The 27,919-nt window shown below is 37.7% G+C and overlaps 1 protein-coding gene across 1 annotated transcript; it reads right to left on the bottom strand.

The window, feature by feature from the left end:
* Nucleotides 1–121: 121 nt before the first annotated feature.
* LOC120523133 (V-set and transmembrane domain-containing protein 5-like) lies at nucleotides 122–27,730 on the bottom strand. The gene is made up of 4 exons (XM_039744133.1): nucleotides 27,543–27,730; nucleotides 8,388–8,714; nucleotides 3,686–3,829; nucleotides 122–1,130 (listed from the first exon to the last, which is right to left on the bottom strand). Exons 1-4 carry the CDS (start codon nucleotides 27,628–27,630, stop codon nucleotides 1,090–1,092), a joined length of 600 nt encoding a protein of 199 aa, XP_039600067.1. The 5' UTR covers nucleotides 27,631–27,730; the 3' UTR covers nucleotides 122–1,089.
* Between the last annotated feature and the right edge of the window lie 189 nt (nucleotides 27,731–27,919).

Genomic DNA, 27,919 nt, shown 5'->3' with positions numbered 1-27,919 from the left:
TATATTTATTAAAGATGTGCATCTGTAATTCAAAAAATGATGCTCAGTTCTCATATCGTATGCATGTTTTTCAAAATTACCACAAATAAATACATAAAAATAGCAGACAATTCAAACCATAGACAAGTTGTATTATTTTAATTATTACAATAGCAGGTATTCTTAAATATGCAAGCATACATTAATTAAAGTGCATTTAAGGTAATCATTTTAGTGAACCTTGTTAAATAAGTTATGTTTGTCTTTTATAAACTGTCAAAAATCTCTTCTGTGTTTTGTGTTGAGCAGGCTTTGACTTTCAGTCAGTCAGAAAGTAATCCAGGACAGGAAGATGGTGGGATTATTGTTGATTGCCACATCTCTTTAATGGCTTGCATTTTGAGATCCATTGAATATGACGTTCAGACTTGTCTGAAATCCCGCAATACTGCGTAAATCAAATGACTTTCGTCTTTCCACATTTTCATAATTGTTTTATTTTTATACAGGCACCTTTTTGTTTGCAAACCCAATCAATTTGATTTGACCTTCAGAAGAGGGATTTCTCCTTCCTATAACATACCAGAACATTCTGCAAGCCTGCCATTGACAGCAGCAGTAGTCTTGACATCATCCTTCATTTCTGTTAGATTAAACTTACTTTTGGAGTAAGTCACAGTGCCACTTTTGACATTGACGTGTTACTCCAGAAAATTTCTTTCTCACATTAGTAAACATGTTTTGTGTATTTTTGTATCTTTGAAGTACTTTAATATCATTTTTCGCAAAAGAAACCTAGAATGGAGTGAAATGGAGTTCAGGAAAAGATTACAAAAATAATTCTGGAGTTTCACCACCCTTTGACCTGCATTCATCCAGTCAAGAATAAAAAGATTATACTGGAAAGTATTTGCAAACCTGGAATTCCATCAGTGCGCACAAATATTTGTTTGTGTTTTTGTCGAAGCTTACCATTAGCTGAGATAGCCAATAATGGTTCCTTGTTCTCAAGTCGAATGAGTCAAAGAATTTCATAGTCTTCTTTGACAAAGTCATTGAATGTTCACATGCAAGTTGTGAGAGCTGCTTTACAAAGTTGGCTGCAGTGGGTCAGAGTGGCTGTAGTTCCATGACTTCTATGTCTGAAGATTCTGTAAAGAAGAGATTCTTGTTAGATTTTTCACAAGGGGTATGAAATTGACATCCCAGCAAAAGCATTTATTTTATACCTCATTTTCTGAAAGGCAATTTACAAATATTGACACATATATCACAAAGTAAGTTGGAGGTGGGGACTGAACAGTCAACCTTAGGTCAGAACTTCTATTCCTTAGCCACAGCAACACACTGCCTGGACAGTGAAATCATATGATGATTCCAATTTCCATAGAACCATTAAATGTGCAAAACAAAATGTCTTGTGACGGACAGCCGGCTGCTCAACCTGGCCAGGACGCCCAAAGAGGAGAAAGATGGGAGAAAGCACCTATGGAGGGACACTGCCTTCCCCATGACGCCAGATGGCAATGTTCCTGCAGCATAGCAGTACCCCAGGTTCCCACAGGGCACCATGGGATTTGGAGTTTGGCTTCTCAGGGGGACTTGGAGACTTGTATCTTTTCTATAGCCTGGAAGTACTATTGAGTAACAGGAACAGAAGTTCCGAAGTACTTCCGGACTGACAGAAAACTCAAACTTCTCCATCTGACCTGGAAGTGCAAGCCAGTCATGTGGTGCTGTGATGTGAGATTTTGCATATAACTTGATAAATGTTTTGTATGTCTTTATTTGTAATTTAGGCAAAGCAATGTAATTTAGTGTTACTTTGGTGAAAGGCATTCGTGTTTGTCCCCGTTTTTCCTCCGGCGCTCGGTTTCCTCCCACAATCCAAAGACTAAGTCTCTTTGTAATTTTCCTGCCTTGTGCCCTGTGTTGGCTGGGATTGGCGACAGGATTTGGGGATGTGCCTAAAACCAGTTTGATGAGTATTTCTCTGTTAAAGTCTTTCAACACCCTCAAGGAAGCCAGGTTACGTTAACATACGGTTTGGGGGCAGGTGTTAAGATGTTCTATTTCCCCCATTGGTCTGTGGTATGGCTGTTTGGAATTGGCTTGTCTCAGAGGTCTTTAAGTACCATGATGTCCTATTGGCTGTAGGGGTTGGACAGAAAACCAATAAATTTGCTTGCTCAACCACATTCTCTCTCTCTTACTAACATCTGAAAGAAGCATCGCTTGCTAACCTGTGATGATAAAGACAACACATTGAAGAGCACAGCTTCAGCCATATTGAACAGGCTTGAGGCCTGTTCTGAAGAAAGCTGAGCACTAATGATGCTTTAACTAGAGACATTTTAAGTAACTACAAGTCTGTGTGCCACCTGAAACTACACATCACCATTTAATCAGCTTGTATGGTTGCCAATATTCAAATGTACTTTGCATTTTGCTATGAATATTATCAATAATACATTATTTTATGTGTAACTTAACTCCTGCTTGTCTTTTTACTACAACTAATTGCCTGAGATTATAGATATAGCAGGGAAGGTGAGGATAAGTTATATACAATAATACCTTATAAACAGCGGTAAATCTGTGAGATTAGGCATTCTAAGGCTACATATTAATAATACAATAGGGGAAAATAGAGCAATATATTACTCTACCAAGATAAAACATGTGGGCAGAAGGACAGAAGCACGTCCGAGTCAAGGACTATATAAGGGACTGTTGGAGACCCAGCAAGCAAGCCGGAGTTGGGAGGTAGAGGACAGAGTTTGCTGGGAGGAGTGAAGGAGAGATTTGTGTATTGGTTATATATTTATAATTATTGTATTGCCTGTTTATGGTGACGGAGGTGCTTCAGGGCACTATAATAAGAAGAAAAAATGTTAAATATCTTCTTGGTGATTTTACCCTGTGTGCAGTGTGTCTGTCTGTTAGGATGAAAGAGGCAACAGTGACCTCTAGCATCTTACAGTCTCCAGAATGGTACTGGGTGATGACAGTACACACTTAGATAGATAGATAGATAGATAGATACTTTATTAATCCCAAGGGGAAATTCACATAATCCAGCAGCAGTATACTGATACAAAGAAACAATATTAAATTAAATAGTAATAAAAATGAAAAGAATTAAAATAAAATTAATGTTCGCATTTATTCCCCCGGGTGGAATTGAAGAGTCGCATAGTGTGGGGGAGGAACGATCTCTTTAGTCTGTCAGTGGAACAGGACAGTGACAAAAGTATGTCACTGAAGCTACTCCTCTGTCTGGAGATGACACTGTTAAGTGGATGCAGTGGATTCTTCATGATTGACAGGAGTTTGCTTAGTGCACTTTCGGAAGCTTTGTTTTACCATTGTTGTCCTTTACCTAGTCAGTGATGTATGTTTGAAAAGCTAAAGGTGATATATACAATTACAAGTTTGTTGAGGTATCTTTAACCATTTGCAACAGCAAAAGAGCAAAGCAGGAACCTGGTGAGACTCCAGTCCACTCTGAGGCATACATAATCAAACACGGCCCATATAGGCATCTAACACACACACGTTTAGGCTGTGTGTAGGATTTATATGAAAAATGTACAAATACCATATATAGAGAGTTACTAGGTGGGCAATCAAACATTTATTTGTGAGGCATGAGCATTAAACCATGCCATCTGGTCAGTTTTACAGAATAAAAATAGAATTTTACCTTGCAGTGTCAGGCTCCACTTCTGTTTAAGATGCTTTTCCACACATTTATTCAGAAGCCACATTGATATCATAATGAAACCAGAAATAAATACAAGGAAGGTAACAGCAATTGACACAACGTGCAGATCTTCAAAGATCTTCTCTGGGGAAAGAATGATAGCAGTAGTTAAGGTTAATACTTTAATTTATAAGACAGTTGCATACAGTTGTCCAAGCACAAGAATGATATTGAATTTCTGGTGCTTTGTACTGTTAAATGTAAATAGAATACTTTAAGTCTTTGTGGCATTCAGTTGAATTGAAACAAATATAAATGTGTTGTGAACACACAAATTCCTCCATCCTTTTTCTGAGCCTTGCCTTATTTGTTGTGTGCTTACAGAGAATCATAGCAGCATGAGGTATGATGGAGTTCTCAATTAGTTTTATGGTTTTATAATGGTTCATGGGTCATATTCAGACATACTTGATCTTCATTTAACTCTGTTAATAAATGAAAGTAATGTAGGTCACACTGCTGGTTTAGCAGACTGCTTGTATATAGTTTGTATATATTTTTCTCCCATATTTGTTTGGATTCTTTCCCACAAAGATACGCAGGCTGGGTTCATTTGTTAACTTTTAAAATGTTTTCTGTCCTCCTGGGTTACCTGACCTTATTGTCAGATTTATCTTTAGATTCTTAAAAAATGATACTACACATCAAGACTCTTCTTTTCTACTAATTATATATCTATTTTTTTCAAGTGCGTATTGACTTTTTTATATGTTTTTTTGTATGTTTTGTATAACGAATGTTATACATTCATTATCCATCCATCCATTATCCAACCCGCAAAATCCTAACTACAGGGTCACGGGGATCTGCTGAAGCCAATCCCAGCCAACACAGGGCACAAGGCAGGAAACAAACCCTGGGCAGGGAGCCAGCCCACCGCAGAGCACATTCATTATTTTTTATCTAATTTTAATTTGTTTTTCTTTGACATTTACTAATGTAAGGAACTTTAAGTTCATGCTGTGTATGAAAATCTGCTATAGAAAAAAAAGTTATTGGTATGTTTTGATTTTCTACCATGTATTCAAATAACAACTTCAAAAAAACTGTTAGACAGCATTCATTCATTTGTGTAAAAAAGTAAGGGCATCCATGGATCCTTTCACTCAATTTAATGATGAACCAAAACATGCAACTGATTCATTTTCTATCTGTAAATAACTCCAGGTGTATATTTTTATGTACAGTTTTATGGAAACGTACCACTTTCTGATCAAAAGAAACCTGTAACAGTATTATAAAATGATGGCACACCGTTCTTGGAAGAGTTACAGACAAGCCCTTGCAATCACTCAATCTATAAATAGTGAACATTTAATTCTGTTGCCATAATTCCCATTTTTAGAGGTGATCATATGATGCTCCTAAAATTGTCAAGAGAATTCAAAGATTTCTTACTTCAAGAGATCTTTTCTGCAAATGCCAGGATTTGTGAGCCCACCATCAACAAAACATTGAATGATAATGGAGCTTAAGAATTATCTGAAGGAGAATCTTACCCTCTCCAAGAAGAGTAATTTGCAAAGCAGACCTTGAATGAAATGGAGTCACTAATTGCCACTTTTTTCCCTATTTTTTTTTCTGACATCTGATCAAAGAACTCTGCACCCAACTACTGTCACTTCAAATTTTTAGAATGATGCATCATATTATAATAATTAACGTCATCAAATGTATGTATCATAGAATGTTCCGTGGAGACAGGGTGGTCTTTTGGCTTTGGAAGCTCTTTAGGTTTGTTGTCTTCTGCATCCTGCTAGTTAGACTTTTTGTTTTCCTTGCCTTTCTGGCCATCTGACCATAATATCAAACATTCATTTTTACCATTACAATTATTCAAGATTTAAAACTGCATAATCAATAACAATACAAGGAATGTTTAATTCCATTAGGGACTCTGCCATTTGTATTGTATGTGTGTATTTGTTTGCTTGTTTGTACTGTTTTTATTTATTTATTGTTTGATTAATTCTCATTGTAATTCTTTCTTACTATTGATAAAAGAATTTGAGCTAACCTTTTGTATGAAAATGTTCTATATAAATATCTAAAATAAATGTGTTATTATTGCAAGACATTATAACTGGCAGAAGGAAAACACTTAATTTTACAACAACATCATACACAATGGTGAGAGTTTAAGACCTTACTTGCCTTGAGTATGCTATGAATTTGACATTACTCAATCAATATAAATAGCCCTTAAGCTCAGCATTCTGTGAAAAGACAATGGGAAAGGCAAGAGGGAAAATGGAAGAATTTCAGTGAATACTAAGTGGAGGCAAAGAAAAACATACTATTTGCTGGTTTAAACAGTGGAATAAACAACAAAAAGGTTTCCTCCGGGCGCTCCGGTTTCCTCCCACAGTCCAAAGACATGCAGGTTAGGTGGATTGGCGATTCTAAATTGGCCCTATGTGTGCTTGGTGTATGGGTGTGTTTGTGTGTCCTGCGGTGGGTTGGCACCCTGCCCGGGATTGGTTCTTGCCTTGTGCCCTGTGTTGGCTGGGATTGGCTCCAGCAGACCCCCGTGACCCTGTGTTTGGATTCAGCGGGTTGGAAAATGGATGGATGGATAAACAACAAAAGGAAGTTGATCGAGTGACATAGAGTGTCAGAGAAGCTTGAAAGCTCACATTCACAAAGTCGCACAGTGCCGGAAATAAAAAAGAAGTTGTCAGATATCAAAGTCGCCATGAAAAGGCGAGTCGTAGCCCACCGTCTGAGCGTCATATGAAAGCTCATTAGAGTACAGAGAAAACAAAACGCAGTGGAGAAAAAGCACGAAATGTCATCTTCAATTTAGAAAATTCCACTTTAATCACGTAGTTTATTTTGTCATTAAAGAAGAACATCATAAACTTAATCTTAAAATCGTTTAATTAACTGGTTTCTCAAATCACATCGTAAGTAAAGTAGCATGTTAAATGCTTTGTTTTGTATTTGTTCTTCTATGTGCTCTATGTGTGTGAATTACTACATGCTTTTTAAACCGACTCTCTTCCTCCAACTGGACACAGAGTCCATTACATTCATGATATTACAGCTCTCTGAATAACTAAAATACTGAGATGTATATGTGATATCATTTTCATGATGATAAGAGTTAAAGCATGTTATTAAACACGGTGGCGCAGTGATTGTGCGTGACCTTCGATGAAATAAATTACTGCAGCAGTACTCAGGGCAGCTCTAGGCTCGTGGCGGCTCTGGGCAGAGAAAGAATCGGTGGCTCCTTCGCCTGCCAATGTCAATATGGTATCTTATGCACACCGGATGGCCACTTCCGTTGTGGATACTGCATAGCAGCCTTGTGCTCATGACACAAGCGTTTAACTTTTGTTGAAATTTGCCGCTGCGTTTTCTGTTTTATATTCAATATATATTGGCGTGGCGGCCCCTGGGATTTGGTGGCCCTGTGCAGTACTGTCTCTTTCAAACATACTAACCTCCAGTTCCGTCCTGTCCGTCCTTTTCTTTCTCCAAGTAACCGATTGCCACACAATCAGCTCTGTAATAGACATTAAGCTAGCTGTAAGCTTAGAATGCCAATTCTTCAAAACTTTTAAGGAACATTGAAATATGTTCGTAGTACATGTTTAATTATTCTATTCTTCACGCCAGTCCCAGTGAAGCATACAGTGCGAGGCAGGAACAACCTTTAATTATTAACAATATAAATTATTTAAATTAAGTTAAAGTTTTATCTGTATAATATAATAAACATATTATGCTGCATTTCATCTTAAAAATGATATCATCATCATATGTAAATACGTGCTTTATAAAGTGGCTCAGGTTGTGTAATATTATAACTGTACTGCAAGTTTACAATGAGGTAACTGTACTTATAAGTACAAAGAGTTCTACAAGAAGCAGTTGATGGACTAATTGAGTGTGTTTAGAGCTCTTGGGATGAAACTCTTTCTGAACCGCGAGGTCCATACAGGAAACGTTTGAAGCGTGGGTCATATGAGGAGTAGTTCAAATAGGAAGCATGGCTGAGGCAGTGTGTGCTTGATGCTGTATACCGATAATTCTCTTTCTGATCAGCTGCTCCGAGTGGTACAGTGAGAGTAATATGGAAAAAGATGATCTGCTGTGGCAACCCCTAACGGGAGTAGCTGAAAGAAGTAAAATAAGGTGCAGTGAGAGTAGCAACGCTAAAGCAGCTATGGTATTTGGAATAGCTTGATCATTCTGTGGACTATTATATTGTTACAGGTTAATTACAATCAGATGCATTAAACTAATGAACAATATGTGGTTAATTTCAGTGTATTTATAAAGCCGTGTCAGGAAAAGAAAGGATAACCACACAGGAACAGTAGCAATGCTTTGACGCTGGGTGTCGCCAGTCTGCAAAACCAAGTGGAGAACTTGCGTACGACAGGGTATGAGGTACCGTGGAAATGTGCGTGGCTTTACGCCAAGTTTAGGTTTTATACTTCGCGATTTGAACATGGAAACGTTCTTACACAACATTTCTGTGCGTACACACCATTTATACATGAGGCCCCAGGTCATCAAAGGAAACACTTCTGTATTAAAGTTGTATACAATGTACACTGGGCCGAGTTTCTTCCCATTTCTTCCAAATCAATTGTTTTTTCAACTCATAATAATACTTCATCAAACTTACCATGAACTTTCAACACCATAATTCCTTCTTTGCCGGCTCCAGAGTCCTCTGTCACTGTAACCACATAAAAACCGGCATCAGAAATTTGCACACGGAGTATTTGTATCGATCCATTCTCATACAAATTCAGTCTGTCCTGGTAGGCCTCCGTAGTGTTCTCATACATGTGTGGTTCCCACACAGTGATGTTTGTGGTGTACCAGTCCGACATGTATTTCCACTGAATGGTAGGAGATCCTTTGCATGAATAGTCCATAGATAGCGTTGCATTCTCATCAACAGTTGCATTGATTACCACATGAGGAATTGTAATAGTGACTCCTTCTGCTGGGAAGTGAGAAGAAAACATAAGATTTAATGAATTTCTTAGATGCTGTGTGGAATTGAGCTCCTTTAAATGTACTCTGTTCTACTAAAAGACAAACATGTCTTTGTGCTGTATGTGTGCTTTTCAGAAGTAACCACTGATGTTAGGAACTTTATTTACTATGAGCACCTGACACAAGATACCCTTGCATGTGGTTGAGCAGAAAGTGTCGCTGACATGTTGTGGGTCAACAGTTTGTGTGAACAAAATAGAAACCAAGGATACAAATTAACTGGATATACAGTAATCCCTCCTCGATCTGCGTTCCAGAACCCCCCACGATAGGTGAAAATCCACGAAGTAGAAACCATATGTTTGTATGGTTATTTTTATATATTTTAAGCCCTTTTAAACTCTCCCACACTGTTAACATTATTAGAGCCCTCTAGACATGAAATAACACCCTTTAGTCAAAAGTTTAAACTGTGCTCCATGACAAGACAGAGATGACAGTTTTTTCTCACAATTAAAAGAATGCAAATACATCTTCTCTTCAGGAGCAGAGAATTTCAGAGAGAGAGAGAGAGAGCGAGAGAAAAGCAAACAATCAAAAAATCAATACGTGCTTTTGGGTTTTTAAGTATGCCGAAGCACCGCGATAAAGCGGCATTTTTTAGAGGAGTGTACGTATCGTCTAGGCAAACAGCCTCTGTGCAAACAGCCCCTCTGCTCACATCCCTTCCGTCAGGCAGAGAGAGTGAGAGAGACAGAGAAAAGCTAACAATCAAGCACCGCGTGAGAAGCATATCATATATCATTGAGGAGTTTTATTTAATACATAATATGTGCTCCGATTGGATAGCTTCTAAGCCATCCGCCAATAGCATCCCTTGTATGAAATCAACTGGGCAAACAAACTGAGGAAGCGTGTAGCATAAATTAAAAGACACATTGTCCACAGACATCCGCGAACCAGCGAAAAATCTGAGATGTATATTTAGATATGCTTACATTTAAAATTAAAATGGAGTGAAGCCGCAAAAGTCGAAGCACGATATAGCGAGGGATTACTGTACAGATAAACTTGATATGACAGGTTCTATTGGTTTGTTCAACAGCCTTAAAGACAAAACACAAAAAAGAACTGAGAAAATATAAAGATGCTGAACAAATATCTAATAATCTGCTAGGAACCTGTTAATCCACAACCAACTCACCTTAGCAAAGTTCTGAGACAATCAGAAAAGATAAAAACATAAATGTAGGGAAAGGGCCTAAGGGCAAAATTACAAATAATGCTGAAAATGTGAAGCAAGAGATCTTGGGGTGGTAGTGGGTTTACATTGCAAAACACAGACATAATCCTGACTCACTGCACTTTAAAGTTCATTAAAATATATTAATATTCATTAATAATCAATGGATGCAACATAGCAAAAATAATATTTAAGGAACACGCTTCTGGTTATTTCTAGTATCCTGTGAAAGAGAAAATTAGTTACACTGGCAGAGGTACATCTTGATTTTCTGATTCTCAAATCAACTCTGTTCATATCCATTGGCATTAGGAGCCCATTGCTGTTATATTTATTTTTGCATCATAAAACACTTTAGAGTATCCATTATGTAAAATACTATTTAGACGAAAAACTCGATTGATTTAGGATGGGTATGTTGGACTGAAGTAGGCTATGATAATAATAATTCTTTGCATTTATATAGCATTTTTCTCACTACTCAGAGCGCTCAGCAATTGCAGGTTAAGGGCCTTGCTCAAGGGCCCAACAGAGCAGAGTCCCTTTTGGCATTTACAGGATTTGAACCGGCAACCTTCTGATTGCCAGTGCAGATCCCATAGCCTCAGACCACACAAATATCTCCTTAAGAGATTGGTTGTTGATTAATGGATTGAGGTCATATGAAGTAAGACATTTTAATGTGGAGTTAAAATTTTATTAGGTGTTCTGTATAAAGGCGTTTACTGTGATAAACTACTATCCATCCATCCATTTTCCAACCTGCTGAATCCAAACACAGGGTCACGGGGGTCTGCTGGAGCCAATCCCAGACAACACAGGAACCAATCCCAGGTAGAGTGCCAACCAACCGCAGGACACACACAAACACTAGGGCCAATTTAGAATCGCCAATCCACCTAACTAACCTGCATGTCTTTGGACTGTGGGAGGAAACCGGAGTGCCCGGAGGAAACCCAAGCAGACATGGGGAGGACATGCAAACTCCACGCAGGGAGGACCTGGGAAGCAAACCCGGGTCACCTAACTGCGAGGCAGCAGTGCTACTACTGTGCCACTGTGCCTCCCCAATAAGCTACTACCCATTCTCAAGTTTTTATATCCTTTCCCAGGTAGGACCAGTTCTGAATCAGTCCCTCACTAAGTGCCCTGAGCATGGGAAAGACGCTATATAAGCAAAATGTATTATTATAATTATCATTACCTGACACACTCATGTACTCACCAGCAGACATTTCAGAACTGAACATCAACCTAAAAGGTGGGTGAAAAACCCAACTGAGCACAGTGAGAACATTCAAGCTTAACTGTGACTATTGAAATGTATTTTATGAATGGAGTTGGACATTTACAATAAAATCCAGAATTCCCTATAGTGGGAGTCCTGACATTTAGACTATATAAGCAAGTTAGAATGAAATGTGGAAGACTGAGCAGCTCCCTCACATCAAATACAGATAAAGGAATGTTGATCATTCCAGTTAGACCACACTGATTGCTCAAGCTCCTTTTTCTGAAAGTACAACAGTAATTTTTGTACAACAGCAAAACATATACGTGATCAGCTACTCTCAGTTTCACCTTTCTGTCTTTCACTAGAACATTCTGGTGAAGCTCCAGTTGAGCCTTGCTTAACTCTTTCCCCATGTGGCTGCTGACCTGTGTTAACTAGAAGCTGAAAGAACCTGCTGTAATTACATTTCACTAACCATGATGGAAAAGGACTAACATGTGCTCCAGGCATCCTTCACAATAATTACATTCCACATGGAAAGTCTAACTACAGAAAAGGTGACTTTCACAGATTGCTAGGCAGCGAATGAGAGCGTCCCAACATAGGAGGTCAGTTCTGAAGGTATTTTGAGGCACAAAATACATTTTTGGATACATGAAAACATAAAGTAGGTAACAAACAAAAAACTTTTATTTTTATTCTGCCTGATTTGGAAATAATCACTTCTAACCTTTCTTCCTCACAAATACACAAGATTTGAGAAAAAAAAAATCTGAAGATAGACTTGCATGTTTGGACAACTTGTTTGCTTAACTTGGAATGGAAATTAGAAATACGTTGCTACATCTTTCAGGTAAGGAAGACAGAAGTTTCCAGGATGGATGGATGGATTGATCACCATGCCAATTTTCTGAAATATTTTTTTAATGCTACAGTATAAGCGAGTTAAATGAGTTGCTCAGGGTGACACAGTAAGTAGCAAGCAGGAAATGAACTGGCAAGCTTGTTGTTTATGATTTTTTGGCCACTAGCCTACAGTGCCATGGGAGAAAAGCAGCAGCCAGTTATTCTCAGTTTTATGCCGTACCATGGACTATTTTGAAACAGGAATCCTTCTTTAAACTTAACAGTTCAAGGCCTACCTGATGCTATTCTAAAATCAGATATGAAGGTCAGTCAAGAAGATCAGATTACTCCTTAGAGATCCATCATTGTGATTGTTTGATCAAACTTTGTACTATATATACCTATGATGTATATCATATACGTCAGTACATTTCACCTTTCAAGGTTTTCAGTTGTATGATTCAGATTATATACATAGCAATACAATAAATCATACAAGCATAATAAAACATTGGTTAAGGCAGACAAAAGGAAATATACTGTACAATAGAATCAGAAACTAGGTGACCAACATAAAGCTCAGGAATGTCACTTTTCAAGTCAGTGGGGTAAATATAAAAGACCAAGAAACTTGAAACCAAAAGACCTCCATACAGTAAATAACCATAACAAGACAGGTCTAAATTTGACATTACAAACTCAAAGAAGTCTTCCCCCAGACAGGAACTTACAAGGAATAAAAGTTTATTTTGAAAGGATCTCAGATCCATAACAAAACATTTTTGAGACCTTAACGTGAATTGCAGATTTAAGATTGAAGCAGTATTCAAATTACCTGCATGTTAAATTTCTTAATTGAAGTTATCTGCTTGGCAGCCCACTGGCTAGTGTTTATAGTTCTAGTGGCCTGCAGGTTTGATTCACAGTCGAGTACGTCATTGTCTGTGTGGGACAGAGCCGGTGTTAGAGAAAAATCTGCAGTAGGGTGGTGATGCGATTGTTGTAACTACCTAAGTGAAGCTTTGCTTTCATGTTCAGTTTCAATAAACAGTAAAACAACAATAAAGACCCATTGCTAGAATTGACAGAATCTGGGTTTCTTTAATTATTTAGTACTTCATTATCCTATTAGTATTACGATGATTTATATTTGACATCCTGCACCATACACCTGCTTTAACAGATTCATACATCCTCAGGTCAATGTATTTATAAATGTTAATGCATTTGGCATATGGAATAATGCAGAATAAACATGATATATTCACATGTAACCTAATTATAAAGCTCAGTTCATTAAAAAAAACAACACATTAAAAACAAAAATAAAATTGACAGAAATGTACTTTATCCACAAATTGAGAAATTGAGAAATTATTCACAAAAGATTGCTCAAAACCCCACTTAAACCAATTCAAGGTTGGAGGAGGAGTATTTTCTAAACCTGCACATCTTTGGTGATGTGAAAGAAAAGCTGGATTACTCAGAGGAAAACCAGAGGGAGAACATGAAAACTCTACTAGGATAATGATCAGGCATTTGATTTGAACCCAGCAAGGTGGACATGTGAGTCAGCAGAGTAACATACTGCACCACCCAAATGGAGATGCTAAATTTTAATCTTGTATCGGTTTACCAAAAGGAAAAATGTCAGGGTCAACAGCAGTTTGTCCATTTGCCTGAACCTGACAATAAATTTTGGGTGTATCCACCTTAATAAAAAGGTAAGTGTCTGTGTGTTTGTTCAGTTGCTATATCTCTGCTATCCAACAGAGAGCACATCACAATCATTAGCACCACTTTTAAGACTCCTGTACCAAATGCATGTAACAGAGACATAGCAACTGGACAGACACACTGCACTGCAATTAATGCTGAATACATCCAACAGACAGTAACGCAAGGGGAATAAAAATTAGTCTGTCCACCTTAATAAAAGTACAAGTGTCTGTGTGTCTGACTGGTTGCTATGTCACAGTCTTTCCAACAGATGGCTCATCACAAACATATATAGTAATAAAATTCATTGTACTTGTCATTCTAACAGATGATGTATCACAAAAATACTGTATATAGTAATAAAATGCATTGTACCTGTCATTCTAACAGATGGTGTATCACAAACATATATAGTAATAAAGTTCATTGTACTTGTCATTCTAACAGATGGTGCATCACAAACATTTGTAATACTGTAATGCTTTTTATTGCTACAAATGGTTGTGATGCTTCATCTGATGGAATAACAAACACAAAGCTTTTTATTACATGCATTGCAAGATACATTCCAATAGAAGGTGCACTGTGAACATTAAAGCTGAGGTTCACTGTATCTTGATTTCAATCTGTCTAGACGGGTAGCACAGCTAGTATTGAATATAATGCGGTTCTAGGTTTACATTGGGTTATTACTGTCACACTTACAGCACAGTGAAATTCTTACCTGCATTTCCTAATCATCAGGTAACACATCACTGCTGTTTGTAGGTAAGTTCGAAACCATTCGATAAGTGCAAATGCTTCTGTTCATTTTATGTTCATTCTAATCCATATCATGTAACTATTTTAAGTCCTAGTGACATTGAGAGTTGCTGAACACATTCAGATATACAGAGAAAAATCAATTAACTGTGCAGACAGTTACATCTTAAACACAGCAAATATCACAGTGCAGCAAGCTTCTTTATGCTGTCCTTACCAAATGGAGATGTTCAAGGTAGGATTGCATTGGATTCTTTGTTGAATATCTATTAATTTATGTAATGCATATCTCTTGATGGCACTAAAATAAGGTGAATCTGTCGTTACCCTCAAGGCTAACTGATTTATTCTGAGGGAAAAAGAATTTTCAGAGAAGTGGATATAAAACTGTCAAATTTAGTTTAAAATCAATTTCAATAAAAGATGAAAAACTAAGCTTTACATTATAAGAGTTAAGGATTTTTGAAATGTCAGCAGTTCCTACAAGTTCAGAATAGAGAAGTAAAGAAAAAGTAGATCGTATGCCGGGACTCATATTTCACAGTGTGGAGTACAGGCCTAGACATGTCCTGCGAAGACAAGTGTATAAACAGCCGGGTCTGCATGAAGTTAAACATTACTATTATGTCACGTCCATGAGAGTTACTTTGTGGGGATCAGATAAACTTTACATAGAGACATAAAATGAATGCGGATCTTATGCAACTGTTACAAAAACAAAGCTAGTGAGTGATGGAAAAGTTCTCTTTCTGTGAGACTGAAAAAAAAAAAAAACCTGAATTGCTTAAGAATGAGAAGAATCCACAACAAAGACAATTCTGAATTGTTCTCTTTTTATTTCATATCTAGTACTGGGATTTAGCCTACTCAGCTGTTTTGCTCAGCAATTTGGTGAATTAGTGCCAAAAGCAAATTCTTATAAACATTGTTTCTTATTCATTCATCCATGCAACTTCCAAATCCACCTATCCAGATTAGGATCACAGGGAAGTAGGAACATATAACAGCAAACATCAAGCACAAGGCAGGGTTAATTCCTGGACAGTCCATTTCTCTGTAACCATGCTCACTCACACACACACACATATATATATCAGGGGCCAATTTAGCATCACTGGTCCACCTAAAATGTATATCTTTGTACTTTGGAAACCAGAACAGCTGGAGGAAACCAACAAAGAGAAGGGGAGAACTTGCAAACTCGAAACACGGAGCACTAGTCTATAAATCTTCTATTATTATTAATATCAGAGATGGTGGGACCATAACCTATTTCGGAGGCATTGGGCTGAAGGTAGGAAATCAACTCAGAAGGAGTGACAGTCCATTGCAGGGTCACTCATGGTGTAGGACAAAGTGGGCATTACCCATTCTGCTATGCTTTAGTGGCACACTAGGCCTGTTAAGAAGGCAGATATAGCAGACATTCAGCTGAGCTCTTCCCCCAGTTACATGTCTGAACTCCAGCTTGTATCAGGTCTGCCTGTACTTCATCTGATAATAAAGGTATAAATCAAAGTTGCACTGACATATCTGCTGAACGCCCCCTCTGCAGACTTTTTGAGCCAGAAGGTGTGAAATGGACTCCAGCAAGAATAAAGACCTATAATTTAGGAAATGACAACTCTGATGGCCAGAAGAATTCTCCTATGAGGATATACAGTGTGACAGATAGGGGGCGCTATCGCTCCCTTGAACCCTTGTCCATGACGCCAGACACCAGATAAAAGTCCAAAAATATGACTTTTATTAATCAGTGCACAAAGCACCCTCTCCTCCACAATACTCATTAAATAAATCACTACCAATACAATAAACAATTCCTCCATTCCCAGGCGCATTGCCAACCTTCCACCCAGCTCAGCTCGCCATCTGGTAGCTCCCACAATCCTTTTATAGTCCCTGACCCGGAAGTGTTCCAATCCCCAGTCCATGTGATCTTCTATCACTTCCGGGTCAGATCAAAAGACCTTTTCTTCACCCCGGAAGCACGTCATTCCCTTTGTCCATGTGACTCGGACGTACTTCCGGGGCGTAAGGCAAGTAAACGTCATTCCTCCCTGCAGCTTCATCTAGTGGCCCCCACAGTATCCAGCAGGGCTGTGTATAAAGACTCCAATGTCCATGATGCCCTGCTGGTCTTCGGGCCACTTCCATGCTGCGGCTTGGGGGTATTGGCCGGGATGAATACACCACAACAGTAGGAGCCTTGCCGAATTATTTAATCAGCTACTGGCATGCCAAAGACAAGACCAATGATTGATTAACCAAGTTGAAATAAACCTTTCCATTTCCTACATTTATTGGCATCCACCTGAGTGGGTGTCTTATTCATTCTTTATTATCCATTCCTATAATGGTCACAACTCACATTGGGCCAATTTAGAATCACCAGTTACCATGTCAGATATGTTTTTTGATTATGAAAGGAACACTGTAATACTCCAAGAAAAACCCACACTGACGTACAACATGCAAACTGTACATAAACTAAAACCTGGCACAAGATTCAAGGGCACAATGCTGGATGCATAAGGCAGTAGTGGTAATCACTGGCATTTGTGCTGCCCACAGGAAAAAAATAAATATTTAAATATATAGAAATACATATGATACTGTTCAGAAATAATGTAATTAGCTCATTTTACACTATGCATTGGCATTTTGACATGGCATACTTTCAAAGAAAACATCAATTGCTGTCTCATTCTCTTCAGCATTAATAAAGTCTAAGTTGACAGCAATGAACACCTTCTGAAAATGACCACAGCCCATTATGGCATTCAGTAAATATACTGTAGACAAACATTGCTGCCTCTGGTTGACAGTTTGTCTGGAGAACATAATATGTAACCAATATGTACAGTAAAAACACTTAAACTTGAATACTGGAGGACCACAGATACAAACCTGAACATGGAGCCAAAAGATTTAAGTTTGCAAGAACACCAACCAACACTCCTGTTTCCATAAAAATAATCCAGTCATCCCTTTTTCTGAGCCCACTTATTCCAGTATAGGTTTGCGAAGAGCAAGTGGAAAGAAAGTCAGGAAGCAACCTTGCTCAGGTCTCCGGTTAATCTTTAATGCCCACACTTCGTCAGTTTAACCTACACTGCATGCAGGGCCAACTTAAGACCTCCACTGGCCCCTGGTGATTTAACTCCTTAACAGAGAGTTCATCATACTTTTATCAATGCAGTGTGTGGACACTGGGTTGTTTAATGCAGCATGGCATTTCTCACTCGATTACTTAATTTCCCCCTAGATAATTGTGGAGCATGGACGTTCAATTGTTTCACTGATCATTGATCATTTCATCACACTTTTTATCAAGCAGGGGTAGGGAGTGTTGGTGAAAAGGATTCTTGCCCTAATGGACTCCTGGGCTCACACCCAGAACATCGTAATCAAGGATCTTCCACTAACTTCACTTCCTTGGGATGTAACCAGAGTACCCACAGAGAATCCATACAGACACAAGAAGACTGTGTAAACTGTACATAGAGCTGGGAGGACTTTCAAACAGTGAAGTAATAGGACTAACCACTGTACAACCATACTAGCTTTGCAGAGTAATATTTAAAGAAACATTGGCAAGTTCCATTTCTGAACTGCTTCACAAATTGCTTTCTGGAGTTCTGGATTAGTTAATTGGTTAAGCGAATCTTGAGACCTCAGAAACACAAGGTCAAAAAATACTCCAAAATGCCCACTAGAGGGGGAACCAGCAAACCCAGCTAGTACCAAGGGTAGAAACAAAATCTTTATAAATTAAAAGATTTATTCTTCACAAAAATGCACTATAATAACAAGGAGCTCTGTGGAGTAAAATAAATCACAAAGCCCAGAAAGAATCACAATAAACATTCACCAACTCCCAAGAGCATTTGAAATGAACCACAAGGAACTGTGGGTTGTCCCCACCTTTATTGGACTGAGGGCAGTCACTTGCGGTGATGGGCAGGTGGCCCCACATCTTGGGAATCCACCCATAAAACACAAGGAACATAGCCCGTATATTGGGAATTAAGCAAATAACTAATAAAAGTAACATTAACATACATAAATGACTCAAAAGCAAACAAATAGTACATAGATAATCCATCCATTTTCCAATCCGCTGAATCTGAACACAGGGTCACGCTGGTCAATCCCAGCCAACACAGGGCAGGAAGCAATACTGGGTAGGGTGCCAACCCACTGCAGGACACACACAAACACACCCAGCACACACTAGGGCCATTTTAGAATCGCCAATCCACCTAACCTGCATGTCTCTGGGAGGAAACCCACACAGGCACGGGAAGAACATGCAAACTCCACGCAGGGTGGACCTGGGAAGCGAACCCAGGTCTCCTAACTGCAAGGCAGCAGCGCTACCCACTGTGCCACCATGCCGCCGTACATAGATAAATAGAACTTTATTTGTCCCCAGGAGGAAATCTGCTTTTTATACAAATTCTTTAAATACATAAATATATTAATAGGTAGATAAGTAAGAAAATAAATAAACAAATAAATAAATACGCAGACACACTTTGGTCTGAACAAACATCAGAATGAATATAAAGCAACACAATTAAAAAGGAAGAAAACTTCTGACTTGGCAGTCAAAGTAACAGTCATTAAACAATGATTTGAGCCACAGGAGAAACCCTGGCTGAAATACAACAGATACCACCAGTACAGATTAATTAACCATTAATACACGTACATTGGGGCAAAACAGAGAAACCATTTGGCCTAACATATACCATAAAGTGGAGCAAAGGATAGCATTGCTCTTTAATAGCTCCAGGAGCTTTCTTCATTTTGTAGCTCCAGAACATACAAAATACCAAATGAAGAGCTAGAATTGTAGCAAAAAGAGTGAAAAGAATGCACATAAAAATGTGTTGATGCAAATGCAGCTCTCCAGAGCAAGAAAATAAAAAATATGTGGAGCGTGCAGTAGAAACCTAATATTCAAAGAGTCCACTTTTATCTTAAGATATTAATGCTATTAAAAATCCTGAACAGCCAGTTTTCTTTTGTGTTCAGTGAGCAAAGAGCGTAGGTGCTAGAGTTCTAGGTGGGAAACATCTTATAGGAGGCATTGTGGACAAATGCTATATTTTACTGTATATCGCAAAGTTTAGCTACTGTCTATTTCTGTTGCACTTGACCCTACATATTTTACTGAATTAGGATATTTTTAGAAATGCATTCTGTATTTGTATTTCTTCTCCTTCTGCACGCTTATGTGGAAAGTCTACTTGAACAACGTCCTAGAGCTCAGCTGCTGGCATTTTCCTTCCATGGTAACCTAATTCACTTGCTTCTTGGAGCACACGCTGTTAATTTGAATAGGCCAAAAGCATCATTTTACAGTCAACAAGACCTACGGAATTTTGTTTGTTGTTAAAAAGATTGCAGTGCGTGCATACTTAGGAGAAGCAGACTCTTTTGTCCCCCCAGCGCCTATTGTGCAGTGCTGCAAGGAGCTGCCCGGACAAGACAAGTTTGACCTCCCCGGATTGTTATTAACCTGCTGCCACTTACTTTGATGTCTTGATGTATGGCAGCAGTTCAGTGTTGTTTACAGTTTAAATGATTATTATATGGAAGAGATTTTGTTTTCATTGTGAAGGGCCGAGAATTAAAATTAGAAATGTTATGGCAGGCAATCTGTAAGTATGCTTGTAAACATAAGCACCATGGAATGACAAATCAAAGCAGAGGCTGTGTGGACTCACTATAATGTCAAGAGTCAATGCAACATAAAATATAATAAAATGCTTTATAATAATTATTGTTATAACTGTGTTTACTTTTCTGTCTAGCTTGGCATCTCCAATATTTTTTCTTGTAAGTCACGAGTCTTTAAGAACAGAATACCATTTGTTTCAAATTAAATAAATAAAAAAAGCAACTGTGAAATGAATATTCTTATGAAAAAATGCAGATATATTGTCACAAAGGGAGAAGATGAGTCACATACCTTACAATAGGTTTTTTTATTCCTAAGCTTTCAACCCCTACCAGGAGACATCATCAGAGGATTATGATTAAACATATAGGAATCAAAAACATCTAAAACATTCGCAACAATTACACAAGAACATTGCAATGCTGCCAGAAGTAGGGACCTACAGTCTCTGATATACGCATATACTGTACAAGTTCAACCAGACACACATTTAATTGGGACAAAGTGCAACTAAAATTTAAGGCTAATACTAAATGTGACAGAGAACTGGCTGAATCATGGCTATCAGACAAAAGTGCCATTAAGAGACACTTTGATATGAACCCAGCAATGCAGGTATAAAAAAAGAACATCCGCATATTAAATAAAACTTTATGAACAACACCCTCTGAACCCCACCTTAGTATCCCACCCCCACACCCACCTACCCTCCCCCTTCCTCATTTGCTATATATTGCCTTTGATTCCTGTGTGTCTAATCATTTTCCTCTGATGATGACTCAGTTGAAAGCTTAGAAATTAAAAACTATTTTACGATACGTGACTCATCTTCTCCCTTTGTGGATTTCCAGCTGCAAATATGCAAACTGTATCATTGGCCTTTGCGTCTATATATATTGTCACACACGTGCGATTAGGAAATATAAGCCCGAATAAGTGTAATTAACCGCTGGACCAGTGGATGGCATTGCCAGATAACACTTTAGCTCTTTCCTCCCCTGCAGACCATCAGAAGGAAGTCCCACCTGACAACCTCACTTCTGGTCCCGACCCCCTTGACCTCACTTCTTGTCCTGGCTCTCCTAACCTCACTTCCCATTCTGACCATACATAAATGCCATTTTGTTTGAGTTCAATCATTATTTTTGCATCTTTCATTTGATTGCTTTCCAATTATATGGGATGGCTATTCCAAACCTTTCTTGTTCTGTTTGTGATTGTGATATATATATATATATATATATATATAAATGAGTTAGGGCAGCCTGCAGTGGGCTGGCGCCCTGCCCAGGGTTTGTTTCCTGCCTTGCGCCCTGTGTTGTCTGGGATTGGCTCCAGCAGACCCCTGTGACCCTGTAGTTAGGATATAGCAGTTTGGATACTGGATGGATGTATGGATGGATGGATGGAGTTAGGGCAGCACAGTGGCACAGTGGTAGCACTGCTGCCTTGCAGTAAGGAGACCTGGGTTCGCTTCCCGTGTTCTCCCTGCATGGAGTTTGTATGTTCTCCCTGTGACTGCGTGGGTTTCTTCCCACAGTCCAAAGGCATGCAGGTTAGGTGCATTGGTGATTCTAAATTGTGCTTGGTGTGTGTGTGCCCTGCAATGGGCTAGCACCTTGCCTGGGGTTTGCTCCTGCCTTGTGCCCTGGGATTGGCTCCAGCAGACCCTCATGACCCTGTGTTAGGATATAGCAGGTTGGATAATTGATGGATAAATGAGTTAATATTGTAAAAAGTACACTTAATTAAAAAACTTTTAACTATAATGAAATATAATTTCATAATTTTTTTTTTACTTCAATAATTTATTTAAGGCAAATTTAACTGCTGCAATTTTTATTTCAAATTTACCTCATTTTTATAGACACAAATGTAGTAATGTGTTGCTCTTGGTGACACATCTCCGAATGGCTCTTTTAATGCCAGTGGTATTTATTTCAGAATGTCTGTTTTCATGTTTTCATTATGCATTTTTTCACATTTTTTCAAAATTATTTACTTATACTGCTACACTTTCTCATGTGATTATTTCATATTTGCCCATTCACTATATTTAATAAGTTTGACAAAAATGACACACTATACTTAAGTACACTATTGCACTATTGAAGGGGTTTTATTTATACCTGGCCAGATTCCTGACAAACGTGTCTTACTAACACAACAACAACATCTATTTATGTTTACACAATAAGCAGGAATATTTCAAGAAAAGTTCAATAAATTAATAATTATGCAAATAAATACATGTATTGTGAAACGTAGCCATATATAAATAAAAACACCATGATATGTGAGCATAAATAATTAAATGTGACCTGAGGTATGTTTTTTTTTTGTTTATTTCTTTATAAATGTATTTAATTATTTTTTAATTTTTTTATTTCAGCATAACCACACTCAAAGTGGAATACACTTTGAAATGAAAACTGTCATTTTCATCCATCAATTCTGGTTGGTTTATTGTCAGTGTTATTATTCTGTAGCTTATCCCTGTTGTGAGGCATTTTATAAATTTAGTCATGGACATAAACCTAAATTGATTAATTACCTGAAGAACTACATCTTAATTAAACCTAAATTTAAAATCATAATCCCCGCCCCAGAACTGCCTACGGTAGTAATTTATTTCAAATTAAAACAAAGATTATAATACCAACTGAAATGCATCTTTGCAGTTTAAAATGCTGTTTGCTAAACAATCTCTCTGGTGAAAATAAAGCTGCTTCTGTAAATTATATTATATTAAGTAGATATAAAATCTGATTTGTGTTTTCTTTACTGAAACCTGGCTTATTAAATCAGATACAATTCCTTTAGGTGAGGCAGCACCAAATGATTTTATATTCCTTCATAATTCAGGAGATACTGGTGGAGATGGTGGATAATTTTGTGAACTGAAAATCATTTCTAAAATTGTAGGCAATTTATATTTTTGTCATTCATATTAGATAATAAAACAGATTTCGATACAATTGTAGTTCTAGTCTACAGACCAGCAGGGTCGTGTTTGTTGTTCATGACTGAATTTGGCAGTCTTTTTACCTGGTAAAGCTATAAATTACTATCATGTAGCACTGATAGGGGATTGTTATATCAACATAGATGTCAAAACTGACCCTCATAACAAGTATTTTACTCATCAGTTAGCAGGGGTGCTGTACAAATACAGTAGCTGATCCTGTGCTCTGACCTTAAGCATCTCACCCAGCCAGACAGTGTTAAAAAATATAACAAGGCTCTTTTTAGGAGTACTATTTTAGATTAATAAATAGCAACACAAATAATCTTTGTGCACTGTTTAAAACAGCTGCTAATCTGGCAAACTGAAATTCTGATCTGCATTTCAAAATACTTATAAACATTAGCAGCGCAGATTTGATTAACTTCTTTAATGATGAAATTGACAGCATAGGATTCCAGATTTCAATGTCAACTTTACAAACTAAATACTGTCAAACTCTGTCATTCCTTGCCTATGGCACTTTAGTAATTTTAACTTAATTACAGTAAAGGAAGTCATAGCTGTAATTTGTAAAATGAAACCTACTATCTGTGCTTTAGCCCCAACAAAACTATTAAAAAGCTCAATGGCTCTTTTAGTAGCACCTGTTCCTAGCTTTATCAGTAGTTCATTACTGGCTTGCGCAGTTCATAATGCACTAAAAGTATCAGTTGTCAGACCATTACTGAAGAAAATCAGAGCTAGACTTAAATATTACCTATTTCAAATGTACTTTTCCTTTCCAAAATTCTTGAAAAAGTAGTTATCACACGGCTTCAGTCTCACCTTTCATATCACAATTTATTTGAGAAATTCATATTTGGCTTCCACACTGGACAAGGCATGGAAAGGGCACTACATGACATTCTTATAAACTCTGATGAAGGAAAGCCAACACTAATTAAGTTCATTAAGCACAGTCTTTCACACCACTGACCATGAATGAAAGTTCAGCTATTTTGAATTAATTCTACTTTTCACTCTCATCTGAAAAGATGCATCCACAACTTGTGTGATTTTTCTGCTTACACCATTTGCAGTTATATTGATTCACCAGAGTGGTGCCCCAACTCTTTGACATTGCTTGTCTCCTCTTTACAACAGATGCTGTTAAATTTGATTTACGTTAATCAGTTTTAAACTATTTTCTTTTCCATGTGTATTTAAACATATCTGTGTCTTTCTGTATACTCATTATCTAAGTAGTAATCTGTAATTGCATTGACCTGCAAACTTGTTGCAGTACTGTACTATAAACTGAATTGAAAAATGAATTGAATTGTTTTTTTTTTTTTCCTGATGCACTCACACAGCAAACCCACTGCTACCCAAATGCTCACATTTATTTTTGTCTTTGAGGAGAACAGTAAAATAAATCAAGATCCTCCTATAGTGTGTGCTGCTGACAAAATGACAGAGTTTATCCATGACGCTTTCACATCTTGATATTATTGAATATTATTTACAAATGGTTTGTTGTGTGTCTATTAATAAGAAAAAATTAGTTGTCCTTCTCTTTGGTTTCTATAGATTGATTAGAATTAGATTTCCTTTAATCGCCAGTCAATGAACAAAAATGAAGTAGCTGCCCTATATTTACTTCTGAGAAACTGCCTTATCTGAATTTATTTTTATGTTAGTTCTTTCAATGCAGTATCCAGGTGACTTTGCTATATTGTCTGCATATTTCTTAATGAAATCATTTACACAAATTTTTGTCAATCGGTTTGTGATTTGCTTAATGATAGTACATGTTTATGAACGGCATCATAAAATGTAAACATCAAATGGCTGAGAATCTCTTCCTTCCTCTCACTGGAATGAATATAAAGGTGTGTAGTTGGTACTCAGCTCATGACAGAATAACTTGTGCCCAAAACATTGTGTCTTTCATTGAGTTATCTTTTAGATTAAGTTTATAAAATGCAGTGTAAGTTATTTAACAGAGATTGCAGGGTGAATTCTCTGCTGTAGTTCACACACTGACCCACTTGTATTTAAACCTTCACCTCCAAGATTACATTTATTGTCATTTCAAAGTATCCAAACTTACTTTTTATTCTGCTCATAAAAGGAAACCATTGCTGCCATTTTTTTGCAATTGTATTAAAAGGCATTAAATTAACAAACCTTTTATTGCTTATTAGTGAGAATTAGACAATCTGAATCTACCATCTCCATTTCTATTCAAGGAATTACAACACCTTTTATTTGTGGAGCTTCTTGAAGGTGAATCTACAGTAGCATTTACATTTTACAGTAATTCTGCATTTTAGCTATTGCATTATCAAGTACTTAATGCAATTTGCTGGTACAGTATATGGGAGAAGTTACCTCATTAAATGAAAATATGAATGTGTTCTGCTAGATTGTATTCATTTCCAGAGCTATGCTGAAGTCAATCCCAACAACATAGGGCACAAGGTAACCAAATCCTGGACAGGATGACAGTTCATCAACATACACACACACGCACACACACACACTAAGGTCAACTTATCGTTGTCAATTCACCTAACCTAACCTAACCTAACCTAACCTAACCTAACCTAACCTAACCTAACCTAACCTAACCTGCCATATTACATTACATTATGTTATTTTGCTATAGAAGTGACTGGCACTCTGTCCAGGGCTTCTTCCTGCCTTATGCCCAACCATCCAAAACTGTCAAAGATGGTCTGCGACTGTTATATGTTAAGTTATATTATGTAAGTATCTGGCAATAGACAAATATTCTAAGAAGAAGCCTGGAACCTATAATCAGTGATTAGTTAATCTAGTCTAATCTAATTGAATCTAAAAGGGCATCATGCTCTGCAGTGATGAGTGTTGCTACCTCAAAGTTCCAACATTCTGCATTCCAGCATGGAGTTGCAAGTTCTCCCCATGTTTGAATGTTTTTTTCTATTGGTACACTATTTTTTTTTTTTATACCTCAACCATAAACACATGCGAGTAAAGTTAATTGGATGTTCAAAATTGACCCCATGGGTGGGTTTGTAAAAGGCAGGTTTAAGAATGTTATCATGTAATATAAAATAATGGTAGGTAAACTGGTGACTCTAAATTGTACCAATATTAAATACAGTATGACTGTTTGTGTTGGTGTGCCCAGGAATATACCAGCAAGGAACCCAAGGATGGATTCCTCTTTATATCCAATACTGCCATGAAATGTAGTGACTCCCCATGACCCTCAACTAGAAAAGCAGTTTAAAAATTAGTTGGATGCATAATGCAATACATAAATTATTCCAGTCATCTTCTTTTTTTATTTTACTTTTTCCATTATAGTCTGTTCTGATAGCACTGGGTGCAACACAGGAATAATTTCCTAGATGGAAATATAAGCATCACAGGCATGTAAACACTGTAATGCAACATGCATCGACTGAATGGTTTAGGTGTTAGTGCTGCTGTCTTATTGCTTCTAAGAGTGGAGCCCACTTTCTGGCCAGCACTGTGCAGGAAATATTTTATATTCTCTGAAGATGCGGTGTGTTTAGGAGAAATTCATTGCATGTGTGTTGCCTAAAACACTACCAGAGGGCACAGCATCCACAGAGGGACTCCTTTAAACTTAGACTCAATGTGGTGATTTGACACATATTTAGTATATGTTGTGTGCACAATCCCTGCACAGCACTGGTTACACTGGTGTACTGGTAAGTACATGTCCTCTGTTACAGCTGTAGTGGCACAGTGGTGAACTTGCTTTGCAGCTGCTGAGATCTGAGTTCAGTTTCCTGCACTAACCACTTCTATACAGAATTTGAACAGTAAAGAGAGTATCTGGTTGCTGTGTTTCATTTTACTTCTGATAGATGTACATAAAAGTTTCATTGGCATCTCTAAAACAGGAGTAGGCAGGACCCTCTGTAGGCCTTGAATCCTGTCAGGTGTCTGTTCCTGCTTATCACCTGACACTGAGCCGGAATTCACAAAGTAGATGATTGAATGATATAATGCAATGAAATATAATACAAATAAATAAAATATAAACAAATATAATATAAAACCTCTAATAGAGCAGCTTGCCATCCTTAGTTACCAGTCCTGGCATTTGCTCAAATTAGCTAAGGGGCTTAAAACAAACATATACTATAAACTCTAATTTTTAAATATTTTTAAAAGCAACCATAATACTTGTCTTACCTGGGTATGCTTTAAAAACTGTGCATAAAGTTTCATATGCTGAATATCCACATTCAAGTTAATAATAAGAACCAAGATATAACTTGTTTAACAAAAATGTTAACGTATTTAATTTTTTTTATTTCTTCCTTCCTTCTTTCCTTCCCTCTCCCCATGCATGCAGTCACTACTCACTTTGAAAAGAGATTTGCAGCAGACACAGAAGGCAAAGCAAGGCTGGTACACGTGTAAGTCCTTTCCAGACATTTCCAGGCGTACTCATTAGAACTGTAGACCCATTAAAATTCCAGTGCTGAAGCTCTGGGAGATCATTTCTGAGACTCTGGCATGGCTGAGGCCCTTTAAGAAGTGCTCTCTGTCTTGCTCGGATTTCTGATCCTCCCTTCTCAGGTAAAACAGGTTCTCAGGCAGGTGGGTGGGGCTCAAGCAATACAAATAAGAAGTCCGTGCTGTCATTGTACTGTACAGTAGGCACTGTTGACAGCTTCTTGTGTCACTGCCATGTGTGAGGGAGGGCTACTGGCCATCTGACTCGAAGCAAAGTACTAAGC

Source organism: Polypterus senegalus, chromosome 2 (genome assembly GCF_016835505.1).
Source record: "Polypterus senegalus isolate Bchr_013 chromosome 2, ASM1683550v1, whole genome shotgun sequence".
NCBI classification, from domain to species: domain Eukaryota; kingdom Metazoa; phylum Chordata; class Cladistia; order Polypteriformes; family Polypteridae; genus Polypterus; species Polypterus senegalus.
Note: the sequence above shows the minus strand (reverse complement) of the source record. Positions and strands in the feature narration are given on the sequence as shown.